Raw genomic sequence first — 12,992 nt, forward strand, 5'->3', positions numbered from 1 at the left:
TTAAGGATGCAAATAGATAATAGATTCTTTAGCCCCACTCCAACTTTTGATTTTCGCCACTGCGCGTTCTCCAAAAGGTATCATTTTCGAAATACTGATCTTGTAGAGTGGTCATTCCTTCCTCACAGTACAATTAAAACTTTTACATTGTACTTGGATCAAATGGCTACATTAATTGGTCAGACAAGATTACAAATAATAAAATTGTGTGGTAATGACCCAGACAAAATAGTTGTTCCTTAACCAAGGAACAAGTTAAACGAGCCTTTATCAATTCTGGTGCATGGCAAATTGGCCTTGCAGATTTTGTAAGAATTATTGATAATCATTACCCAAAAAAAAAAATCTTCCAGTTTTTAAAATTGACTACTTGGATTTTACCTAAAATTACCAGACACAAACCTTTAGAAAATGCTCTGACAGTATTCACTGATGGTCCAGCAATGAAAAAGTGACTTACAGAGGGCCAAAAGAGCGAGTAATCAAAACTCAATATCAATCTGCTCAAGAGCAGAGTTGGTTGCAGTCATTACAGTGTTAAAAGATTTTAATCAACCTGTTAAATTATATCAGATTCTGCATATGTAGTACAGGCTACAAAGGATGTTAAGACAGCTCTAATTAAATATAGCATAGATAATCAGTTACACCAGCTGTTCACTTTGTTACAACAAAGATAGGACATGAGAAATAGAGGAAGGTGATAACCTGGGGAAGAGGTTTTGCTTGTGCTTCACTAGGAGAAAATCAGCTTCCTATTTGGATACCCACTAAACATTTGAAGTTCTACAATGAACCCATCGGAGATGCAAAGAAAAGCGCCTCCACGGAGACGGAAACACCGCCATCGAGCACCATTGACTCGCAGGATAAATCAAGTGGTGATATTAGAAAAACAGATAAAGTCACCACGCACCAGGAAGGCAGAGCTGCCGACCTGGGCACAGTTAAAGAAGCTGACACTGTTAGCTAGAAAAAGCCTAGCCAGCGCAAAGGTGACACAAACCTCAGGAAAAAAATGCTGCTTGCAGCTTTAATGGTTGTATCAATGGTGGTAAGTCTCCCATGCCTGCAGGAGCAGCTGCAGCTAACTATACCTACTGGGCTTATGTGCCTTTCCCGCCCTTAATTCGGGCAGTCACAAGGATGGATAATCCTATTAAAATATATGTTAATAATAGTGTGTAGATACCTGGTCCCACAGATGATTGTTGCCCTGCCTAACCGGAAAAAAAAAAATTGATGATAAATATTTCCATTAGGTATCGTTTCCAGTTACAGTGTGACTGGAATACTTCAGATTTTTGTATTAACCCCAAGTTTATAATGAGTCTAAACATCACTGGGACATGGCAAAACACCATCTACAGGGAAGAGGAAATTATCTCACTTTAGACATTTCTAAATTAGAACAACAAATTTTAAAGCCTCTCAAAGTCATTTAAATATTGTGCCTGGAACTGAGGCATTAGATCAAGTAAAAAAAAAATTTTTTTATGGATTAAAACCCCACAACTTAGATTAAGTCTATTGAGAACTCTACTGCAGTAAATTTTGGAATTATGTGTCTCTGTTTAATCGGTTTGTTTTTAGTGTGCTGGACCAGTCAAAGAATCCTATGCCACAATGGAGAGAACGAACGAGCCTTCATCGCCATGGCACATTTATATAGAAAAAAAAGGGAGAGAGAATGTTGCGGGGAGTCAGAGACCTTAAATGGAGGGACTGGCTGAAGCCACGGCAAAAAAATCATAAAATATGAAGGTTTCATGGACATTTTATTAGTTCTCTGAAATTAATACTTTTGTAATTTCCTATGTCTTTGCTTTAATCTCTTAGTCCCATCATCATCTTTGTAAGCTGAGGAGGATATATGTCACCTCAGGACCCTGTGATGACTGAGTTAACTGCACAGATGGTTTGTAGAGCATGTGTGTTTAAACAATATGAAATCTGGGCGTCTTGAAGAAAGAACAGGATAACAGTGATGTTCAGGGAACAAGGGAGGTAACCTTGAACTGGCCGCCAATGAGCCGGACGGAACAGAGCCATATTTCTTCTCTTTTTGAATGCAAATAGGAGAAATATCGCTGAATTCTTTTTCTCAGCAAGGAATATCCCTGAGAAAGAGAATGCGCTCTGAGGGTAGGCCTATAAACGACCCCCTTGGAGGCGTGCCGCCTTTTACAGTTGAAGCCGAAGGGATGAAATAAGCCCCGGCTCCTGTAGTGCTCTCAGGCTTATTAGGATGAGGAAATTCCCACCTAATAAATTTTGGTCAGTCAGGTTGTCTGCTCTCAAACCCTATTTCCTGATAAAATGTTATCAATGACTATGTGTGCCCAAAATTTCATTAGCAATTTTAATGTTAACACCATCCTGTGCTCTCATCCTGCCCCCACTTACTTTGTAATATTCTATTACTTTGTAAAGTTTGTAATCTCAGTGTCATGATGACAATGGTAAAATTCCTCTATGTTTCCCCTGTTAGCCCCCTTCCTTGGACCCCTGCTAAGTCTACTATTTCTGCTTACCGTAGGACCTTGTGTTATTAACAGAATTTTGCGGTTTGTCAGGGAAAGGTTTGACACCATACAGCACATGGTCCTCAGAGCCCAATACCAACCTGTAAACGCTGAAACAGAATCAGACTTATAAGACCCAAGATTGGCTCCAGAGGTACCTGAGAAAGGGGGGAATGAAAGAGATCAAATGAAGAGACTAAGAGGCAGAAATGAAGTCCACAGGCATAGCCCGGGCGGCGCCCTGACAGCCCGGGCGGCGCCTGAGCCTAGTTAAAGATCGACCCCGACCTAACCGATTAAGTTATCTATAGACTCCAGACATTGTAAGGACAAACACATTAAGAAAAACAATACCTGGGGAAGCTCCAATAAGGTTACAACCGTTTGTAAAAGCGCAGGAACCGATAAGAAGGCTGCTAAAAGCATAACTTAACATTAACATGTAAACCAATTGTAATGCTGTAGCCTAGAGAAATGCCTTGTTCCTCTGTAACCTGACAAGTCCTGTTTACCTCGAGCTATAAATAGCAAGCGCACGCATTGTTTGGGGCCCTCTTGTATGTTGTAGAACGGAGGGACCAAGTTCGAACTTGCATTAAAGATCCTTGCCGCTTGGCTTTGACTCTGGACTCTGGTGGTCTTCTTCGGGGAACAAACGGTCTGGGCATAACACTCTACTTCCTCTTCATCATCAGTGTGAAAAGGTTCCAAGGTGGAATGAACCAGAGCCCACATTTGTCCCATTGTTACCCTGATGCTTCCTAGCTGCCCTTCTTACTCATCACGGGGATTGCTTAAAAGTACTCAAGTGTCCTCCAGCTTAGTTCCATGTTCTCCAACCATCGCTCTGGCGACCCTCCAACCCAGGTTTCGAGCCCCATGTATGGGCACCACTTGCCGAGACCAGCTCAGTCGTGGAGACCCTAACTCAGTGGCGTTAGAGGAATTAAAGACACACACAGAGAAATATAGAGTGTGGGGTAGGAAATCAGGAGGCTGGCAGCCTTCAGAGCTGAGAGCCATGAACAGAGTTTTACCCACATATTTATTGACAGCAAGCCAGTGATAAGTATTGTTTCTATAGATTACAGATTAACTAAAATGGGAAACAAAGGGATGGGCTGAAACAAAGGGATGGGCTCTGGCTAGTTATCTGTAGCAGGAACACGTCCTTAAGGCACAGATTGCTCACGCTATTATTTGCGGTTTAGGAATGCCTTAAGCGGTTTTCTGCTCTGGGTGGGCTGGCTGTTCCCTGCCCTCATTCTGGAAACCCACAACCTTCAGTGTGGGTGTCATAGCCATCACGAGCATGTCACAGTGCTACAGAGATTTTGTTTATGGCCAGTTTATGGCCAGATTTGGGGGCCTGTTCCCAACAGAATGATATGGTTTGGCTGTGCCCCCACCCAAATCTCATCTTGAGTTGTAGCTCCCATAATTCCCACATGTTGTGGGAAGGACCCAACTGGAGATAACTGAATCATGGGGGCAGTTCCCCCATACTGTTCTCATGGTAGTGAATAAGTCTCATGAGATCTGATGGTTTTATAAGGGAAAAACCCTTAGGCTTGGTTATTACTCTCTCTTGCCTGCTGCTATGTAAGACATGCCTTTTGCCTTCCACCATGATTATGAGGCCTCCCCAGCCACGTGGAATTCTAAGTCTGTTAAACCTCAGTCTCAGGTATGTCTTTATCAGCAGCATGAAAATGGAAAACACAGTCATGGTAAGAGTCAGGGTAGTGTTAGTATGTTCTGAGTCAGGGTCAGGTTCAGAGTGAAGTTCAAAGTGACCATCAGAGTCAAGGTCAGGGTCAGACTCAGAGTGAGACACATGACCAGGGAGGGTCTAGGTGAGAATGAGGGTGAAGGTCAGGCTATGTGTTAAGGTCAGGGTAAAGGTCTGCAACAGAGTCACAGAGTCAGGGCCATTATCAAGTTCAGGGTAAGGATGTGTTAGGCAGAGGCTCAGGGTCAGGTTAAAGATATCAGAGACATGGTCAGGATGAGAGTCAAGCTCAGGATCAGCAACCTCTGCCCTACTTCCTAGCACCAGGAACTGGCTTTTGTGAATGCAACTTTCTGCAATGCTCTTCCTCCATTTACCTGCACGTCTTCCTCCTTCATGTGCTTGCACCATTTAATGCTACCTCACGCTCCCTGCCCTTTCACTAGGATGTCAGCGTCACAAAGATAGGGATCTTGGAATGAAATGTTGTGCTCACTAATGGGTCCCAGGCAGTTAGAAGAGTGCTTGGCACCGAGTAGGTACTCAATAAGAGTTTAACACCGATGAGCGTGCATTAAAGTATTCCTTGGGTCCTGGCGAACACAGTGAAACCCCGTCTCTACTGAAAATACAAAAATTTAAAAAAAGTATTTCTTTGGAGAAAAGTACATCTGGGAATAAAATATAACAAACTGTTCACAGCAGTTCTCTCTGGAGTAGAATTATAAGAAAGCTTCATGGTCAATTTGATATATGTTCATACTGTTTTCTTTTTTTGTGTGTGTGTGAAACAGAGCTTCACTCTGTTGCCCAGGCTGGAGTGCAGTGGCGCTATCTCGGCTCATTACAAGCTCCGCCTCCCGAGTTCACACCATTCTCCTGCCTCAGCCTCCTGAGTAGCTGGGACTACAGGCACCCGCCACCATGCCCAGCTAATTTTTTTGTATTTTTAGTAGAGACAGGGTTTCACCGTGTTAGCCAGGATGGTCTCGATCTCCTGACCTCATGATCCGCCCACTTTAGCCTCCCAAAATGCTGGGATTACAGGTGTGAGCCACCGCACCCGCCTGTTTTGATTCTTAAAAAGGAACACTAAATGGGTCTTACCATCTTGAGAGAAAACAAAGAACTTTAGGTAAAGTGCTTGACAGAGTGATTGGCACAGGTACTCACCAAACTGTAGTTATGAATTAAACTTCAAATAACTGGCATCAGCCTTCCTGCAAAACCTGGAGCATCGTCAAAGAAACACTACTCTAGTTTCCTCATCCAACAGTAAAAACAGAGAGGCAAGACAAGATAGAGGGTCTTTATTCAACAGCAGCTGATAGACCATGCCTCAGTCCTCTGAGGGGATGCATTTCCCCCACATACTACTCCTTTCCCACGTTTCCATTCTCTGCAGGCTACAGCTTGACGGAATAAAGGGGATTGTTCTAGAGGTACTTATACGCAACCTTTGAGGGCACAGTTTGGAGGTGGAGTCGCACAGGACATTTGTAAAAGTAGGACAGCAAAGTTTCACTGTAGCCCACAAGGAAGTAGTATTTGTGTGGAGGCAAGTTCCTCAGGACCAGGGCACAGATCTCCAACTGGTTACCCCGGCGCTTTAAAACCAGCTGGTCAGCCAGGCAGCCTGGGAAGGTACCCCACATGAACTTGCGAAGGAAAACATCCTCCACCGTTCGCTCTGCAGCATGGTCCTCTCCATCCAGGTTACCTGAAGAGGGAAGGGCATTATAGAAGAGTCAGCCTCATTGCCCCAGGGTCCTGCCATAACTCCAGAGTCAACCTCTAAAAGCACTGAGCACAATCCCACCCTTCACCCCCAGCCTCTTCTCTTTTCTTCTGCACATGGAATAAGAAAAATAACACTTTAGGCCGGGCGCGGTGGCTCAAGCCTGTAATCCCAGCACTTTGGGAGGCCGAGACGGGCGGATCACGAGGTCAGGAGATCGAGACCATTCTGGCTAACACGGTGAAACCCCGTCTCTACTAAAAACTACAAAAAACTAGCCGGGCGAGGTGGCGGGCGCCTGTAGTCCCAGCTACTTGGGAGGCTGAGGCAGGAGAATGGCGTGAACCCGGGAGGAGGAGCTTGCAGTGAGCTGAGATCCGGCCACTGCGCTGCAGCCTGGGCGACAGAGCGAGACTCCGTCTCAAAAAAAAAAAAAAAAAGAGGCCGGGCGCGGTGGCTCAAGCCTGTAATCCCAGCACTTTGGGAGGCCGAGACGGGCGGATCACGAGGTCAGGAGATCGAGACCATCCTGGCTAACACAGTGAAACCCCGTCTCTACTAAAAATACAAAATTAGCCGGGCGAGGTGGCGGGCGCCTGTAGTCCCAGCTACTCGGGAGGCTGAGGCAGGAGAATGGCGTAAACCCGGGAGGCGGAGCTTGCAGTGAGCTGAGATCCGCCACTGCACTCCAGTCCGGGCGACAGAGCGAGACTCCGCTTCAAAAAAAAAAAAAAAAAAAAAAAAAGAAAGAAAAATAAAGAAAAATAACACTTTAAAGTTCAAAGTATGTTATGTCATTAATTCCCAAGCCAATTCAGTTTAGTAGGTATTATCATTATCCTTAGTTTACAAAAAGGAAGATGGAGGCCTGAGTCAGGGTACAAAACTCAGATGATGCCACCATATCTAGCCACTTTCCTGCCTTCTTGGCTGCCTTATGAAAACACTAGTCATCCCATGGACCAGAAAGATAAGGCCACCAGCTATTTTTGAGATCAGGGACATGAGTCCTCTCATGAGTTAGGCCCAGGGCTTCCACCAGTGGGTTCTCAGTGTGAACCCTGGATCCCCTGCAGCCCTTACAATGTCCATTAAGAGTCTGCACACCTACATCCAAACGTCAGACCAGTACCTAAAAGAGTGGGGGATATGCATCTGTATTTTTTTTTTTTTTTTTGAGATGGAGTCTCACTCTGTCGCCCAGGCTGGAGTGCAGTGGCATGATCTCGGCTCACTGCAACCTCCGCCTCTTGAGTTCAAACAATTCTCTGCCTCAGCCTCCTGAACAGTTGGGATTGCAGGTGCCTGCCACCAAGCCTGGCTAAGTTTTTTGTATTTTTAGTAGAGATGGGGTTTCATCATCTTGGCCAGGTTGGTACTGAACTCCTGACCTCGTGATCCACCCACCTTGGCTTCCCAAAGTGCTGGGATTACAGGTGTGAGCCAGCGCGCCAGGCAGGCATATGTATTTTAAGTAAGTTCTCTAGATGCATCACAAACATCCAAGAACCCCTGTACTAAACAAAACACAGTTGGTTATCAATTGTTCACAGTGGTTATACTCTATAAAGTCACCGCCAACACTGAGTTAGTGAATACTGAACCACTGCTCCTAGGGGAAATACAGGGTTAGATTCCTTCCAGCCTCTGGGCACTATATTTTTGTTAACAAATCAATACATAACCTAGTTTCCTTTGTGTTTCTGTTTAAAGACACCTTATTTAATATACATGGTGGATTCATTAACATTGAATTCAGGGCCAAGAGCAACTGTGACTGAAGAAAGACGTATGTCCTCCCTTAGGCACTTCACAGCCTTCTCCCCCTTAGAACACTAGATAGCACTTCAGCATTGCAGGGCCATTTTAAATAGCAAAATCGCTAACAAAAAGCACAAAAATGGAAATTAAAAAAAAAAAAGACTCTAGACCATAAAAAGGACACCTTTTACAATATGAGAGCTGAAACGAGGCAGAGCCTCAGCTCGGGACATGCACCTGGGGTGGCAGCTCTACCCACATCTCAGAGTGACCTTGAGAGTGCCCAGAGTGTTGATTTGGGGCTTACAAATAAATCTGAGTCAGCAGAAGAATCTGAAAATATGAAATTCATGAATAATTAGGATTGTCTGTATATATTTACAGAAAAAAAATTGTGCTTTAGTGGAAAACTGCATTCCTTAGAGCACACTCTTCAGGGTTATCAGATTCTGTAAGGGTTTCACTCTTTTCCTTGACTCTGAGCTATTTTGCAGCTCTGTAAATTACAGATAACTGATAGGAATGCAAAATAATTCTTGTCTAGACATGCAAATAATTTCTGTTCAGTGGAGGATCAACTGAGTCCCTGCCCGCCATGGAAAAAGTCAGTTTTGCATCCATCTTCAAATTTGTTTCAAGATTCTGATCTATATATGTCTCTGTTTTTTTACGTCTCCCTTGAGTTGGTTTTATAGATTTCTAACCCTGGCATTATTTCCTGAGTTAAAGGAAACCTGTGACGCGTGTTCATTTTGTTTACATGACAGTAGGACTGAGTGCTCCTTTTGGAGGCCTGGGGTCCGCTCACCTGTGTGCAGCGACAGCCAGCCTTTACGGTGGGCGATGTGGTGCGGCGCGTGTGCCTCCTCGTAGGTCACCAGCTTGTCCCCCTTGCCTACGCGTACTCGGGCCGCCCGGTTCTAGGAGCAAAAGGGGCCGTGACTCCACGAGAACCCCAATCCAGACCCTACCTCGCGCCATGTCCCTCCACTCAGCTGGCACTGCTCCCCGATCCCTACGCCCCAACTCTAGCCCCGCCCCGGACCCCGGCGACACGCCCCCTTCAGCCAGCGCTGCGGCCCCGGCCTGCCGGCCCCCAGGGCCCCAGGCACCGGCCCGGCTGTACTCACCTTGGCGCAGACCGCGGAGGTGTGCAGGGCGCGCCAAGCGCAAGGCAGCTCTCGGCTCCAGGACAGCACCTGTGGAGGGAGGGCGCGTGAGGCGGAAACTAGGGACCCCACATCCGACTCGCCGGGACCTGCCGAATCACCCACTCACCCGTCGACCCAGGAACCCGTTGCACACGGAGGCCGCCATCTTGGGCCGAGCTGAGCGCGGGACGTACCACAGCGCGCTGAGGGGTGGGGACAGCCTTGGACGAGACCAAGTCGGAGCTTGTACTCTGGCGGGGGCGGGGCAGGGCCTCTGCGGGGCGGGGCCGCGGTGTGCTGGGTAGCTGTCACTCCCGCCTTCCCCGCAGCCCTGTGAATGTTCAGCCTCGTGAATGCTCATCCCGCCGCTGTTTGCTCTGCCTCGGTTGCTGCTTGCATCGGGTTTCAGATCCGGAAATTTGAGGATGCGAAACGTGAGATTTCCTCTTCAACAACCTCACCCTAGTACGGGTGATGGGTGTGCGGCCCACCGGACCCCGCCCTACTCAACCTGCAACCTCCGGGCCCGAAGAGGAGCCAAGCCTTTACCCAGGTCCTATGAATTAGGCTGCTGAGTTGTGCCTCCAAATAATATTCGTAAACAAACAAACAAACAAACAAAAAACCAGAAAAGCCCTCCAGACTTTTATCCACGAATAAAGAAACATATTTTGGTTAAAACGTCACCCAGTTCTTCAAGGATGACTTATGCAGTTATGCAAGAATGGGTTTGCCACATGTGACCATACTGGTGACTGGCCCCTGGGGAAGGAAAATTTTAAGTATGAGGAAAGGGCCGGAGGGCAAGGAAATTCATGAGAATATCGCAGGGCCTGTAACGCTCAGACCAGTGAGTCGCCACTATTATTGGTAGCCAGTAATTATTAATGTCAAATGGAAAAATAGCAACAAAGGATATTTAATTTAGAAGTCACCACGGTCATGGAAAAAACACGGGCTCTGGAGTCAGGCCCATGTACAACAATCTTTGTACAGTTAAGACTCAGTTCTATTATCTATAAAATGGGCCTTAATAATAGTACTACCTTATAGAGCTATTAGGATCAAGAGAATATTTAATAAATGATGGGTTGTGTTTGGTTGAATCATGTGAAATTGCCAATATTTTGACCGTTCTGGGTCTACATCATTCCCCTTAATGGTACAGTACTTGCATATGCTGCAGTTTCCTGTCAGGGGGAGGACTGGATTATGATCCATGGGAAGGGGAAATGGAAGAACGGTGGAAATGAGTTGCCCATGACCACATTGAGGAGAGGGAGAGAGGGACCAAGACACAAGTCTCTTGACCTCAGTCTGGTCCATTTCCCATGACCAAGACTCCTCTGATTACATGAAGGTGGGTTCTCAAAAAACCCGTAATAAAAGCACAAGGTCTTCCATGTCCACTTCACCAGAAATGTTTTATTATTAATTTTTAGAAAGTGCGGTCCCCAACTGTTATGCATATTGAATAAAGGGACAGAGCAAGGATGAGGTGCCCTCCAATCCATAATACTTTGCAAATATAAGAACTTTCGGCCGGGCGCGGTGGCTCAAGCCTGTAATCCCAGCACTTTGGGAGGCCGAGATGGGCGGATCACGAGGTCAGGAGATCGAGACCATCCTGGCTAACACGGTGAAACCCCGTCTCTACTAAAAAAATACAAAAACTAGCCGGGCGACGTGGCGGCGCCTGTAGTCCCAGCTACTCGGGAGGCTGAGGCAGGAGAATGGCGTGAACCCGGGAGGCGGAGCTTGCAGTGAGCTGAGATCCGGCCACTGCACTCCAGCCTGGGTGACAGAGCGAGACTCCTTCTCAAAAAAAAAAAAAAAAAAAAAAAAAAAAAAAAGAACTTTCAACATTCCTAAGAAATCCTTTTCAACTCACAATATTTTTAAAGTTTTCATAATGTTCAATAATTTTATAATTGTTAAGTTTAATTAATTTGCTCCAAGGTGGTGAGGAACATGGGACCTGGCATCTGAATTGCCTGAGTCCAAATCCTGGACCCAATGCTTCCTGGCTGTGTAATTTGGGCAAGTGACTGAACCTCCTGAGCCTCAGTTTCTCTCATCTGTAAACTGGGGACAATAATGGTGGTTGTGAAAATTACAGGGTGATGTGCCTGGCAGAGGGAGAGAGCAATTGTGGGTTTTGTTGTTGTTTTTAACGAGTCCCTGATAGCCACATATCCCGTTAGGGAGATGAGCCAGCCGTTGAGGGTTCTATGAGAACTCATAGCAACACCACCCTAATCAGAGGAAAGGGGAAGGAGAAAGGGAAACAAGATCCTTGGGCTGATCAGAGGAAAAGGTGGCAATGGCACAACACCTATTGGGGCCCAAGGTGGACAGGGGTTGCATCATGAAGGCTGTGGTTGGGAATCAAGTTTTGCCCATAAGGCAGTAGGCAATAAGATGATCAAATTTATGCTTTCCTCTATTCAAGCCATTCTCCCTTATGCCTGAGGTCTCTCTGGAATTCCACACCGATGGAGATCTTTCCAAGCATCACAATGGCCATTTCAGTGGCAGACATTTCTGGGGTTCAAATATCTTGTCATCTATCCTTTATTAGCTTTGTTTATACTGTGATTGGGGGAAAGGTGTCATGTCGGTTTTTACATGACTAAAATTACTTAAAATGACTTTTATACATCAGTATGAATGTTATATTGTTTTAAATCATCAGCAGAAAAATCTGACTGGGGATGTTTTATTTTCCATTTGTTGTTGTTTTGATGCACTTTCCTTCTCCTATTGATTCCATAAAGGAGGCAGTATTTCCAGGCTTCACAGAGCAGAAGATGGAGGCTCACAGACTCACCTGAGGTTACAGAACTAGTAAATGGTAGCAGGTCTTTTTGCTCCAAAGCATGTGCTCTTTCAGTATCACTTCCTGGGGGTGAGGGGGGGGATGGCCTGGGTTTCTGTGGCTTGCTGCAGACAGCTCCCAACTGGCCCTCAAGGACTGCCTGGACCTGGAAAGGCCAGGAGCACATGAACCCATGTGAAAGACCCATCTGCACTCTTCCTGGGGCCTAATGCAGAGACAGGGATGTAAAACTGCTTTTTCTCTGACGTGAGCCTTTGTTCTGCACATAACCAAGAACAAGAAGTTGCTCCTATGCTCTCAAAGCAGTGATTCGCAACCCCAATTGCATGACAGAGCCCCCTGGGTTCCACCCCACCTCTGTGGGGAGAGGGCAGGCATTCATATTTTTTAAATGCCCCTTAGATGATTACAATTTGCAGTCGGGGCTGAGAACCAGTGTCCCAACTCACTTCGTTTATTTGGGAGACTCCCAAAATGTGTATTTGCAGAGCCCCCTTTCGGGGACAGTGCTGTTGGATGCTCCTGGAAGATTATGGCAGCTCTCTAAGGAACACGCCTACCACTCTTGGTCACAAGGGCAGAGGAAGGGAGGAGGGGTCTGCTGGGAGGTCAGGACTTCTTCGAGATGATCTGTCCAGTTGGGTGCAGCACAGCCACCATGGGCTCACCCAGAGTGCTCGGGGGATACAGCACTGGCTGGGCCGTGGAGAGATGCTGTGTAAAAGGGAGCCCTCAGCCCCCTTGTATTTCCAGAGCCTGAAGAGTTTCAGAATCTAGCCTGGGGGCAGTGGGGTGCCATCTCCCTTCCTGTTGGCTGGAGGGTGAGCCGAGATCACTCCACTCATTGTGGTTCTCTTTACAGCTGACTTATCCTCAGAACTGCTGACACTTTACACTTTGTAAACCTGTGTTTTTTACATTATTCCTTGTGATTCTTTTTTTCCTAATAACTCGTTCACCAGGAAAAATCCCAGAGGCTCTCAGCTCTATTCTGAGAAATAGGTCTAACAACTGAAACCCTATGAGTAAAGCAGAGAGGAGTGTCAAACCAGATTGCCAAGACAGCTCAGTCCTTTTCCCTGTGAGCTCCTGCTCCATCCCCCCACCTCCATTCTCCTTCTGTTGAGGCACAAGGGCTGGGTTTGGTGGGTGAGGTCCCCAGCTGTAATTACTGACGTCAGCTTTGGGGTCCCAAGGAATCCACTCTCCTGTTATCAGAGCCGTGGGCAGTTAGAAATGCCCAGTG

The 12,992-nt window shown here is 46.4% G+C and overlaps 1 protein-coding gene across 2 annotated transcripts; it reads right to left on the bottom strand.

The window, feature by feature from the left end:
- Positions 1-5,551: 5,551 nt before the first annotated feature.
- MRPS24 (mitochondrial ribosomal protein S24) lies at positions 5,552-10,236 on the bottom strand. 2 transcript variants are annotated; one of them, XM_033193996.1, is made up of 4 exons: positions 9,035-9,129; positions 8,887-8,955; positions 8,565-8,676; positions 5,552-5,977 (listed from the first exon to the last, which is right to left on the bottom strand). In XM_033193996.1, the coding sequence occupies exons 1-4, from the start codon at positions 9,071-9,073 to the stop codon at positions 5,694-5,696; spliced, it is 504 nt and encodes a 167-aa protein (XP_033049887.1). In that variant the 5' UTR covers positions 9,074-9,129; the 3' UTR covers positions 5,552-5,693. The 2 variants fall into 2 exon arrangements, with proteins under 2 accessions (XP_033049887.1, XP_033049888.1); XM_033193997.1 differs by lacking the exon at positions 8,565-8,676 and having other exon boundaries at positions 5,858-5,977; positions 9,035-10,236.
- Positions 10,237-12,992: the final 2,756 nt, after the last annotated feature.

This window comes from Trachypithecus francoisi, unplaced genomic scaffold (genome assembly GCF_009764315.1).
Source record: "Trachypithecus francoisi isolate TF-2019V2 unplaced genomic scaffold, Tfra_2.0 Lachesis_group4, whole genome shotgun sequence".
In the NCBI taxonomy this organism is placed as follows: Eukaryota; Metazoa; Chordata; class Mammalia; order Primates; family Cercopithecidae; genus Trachypithecus; species Trachypithecus francoisi.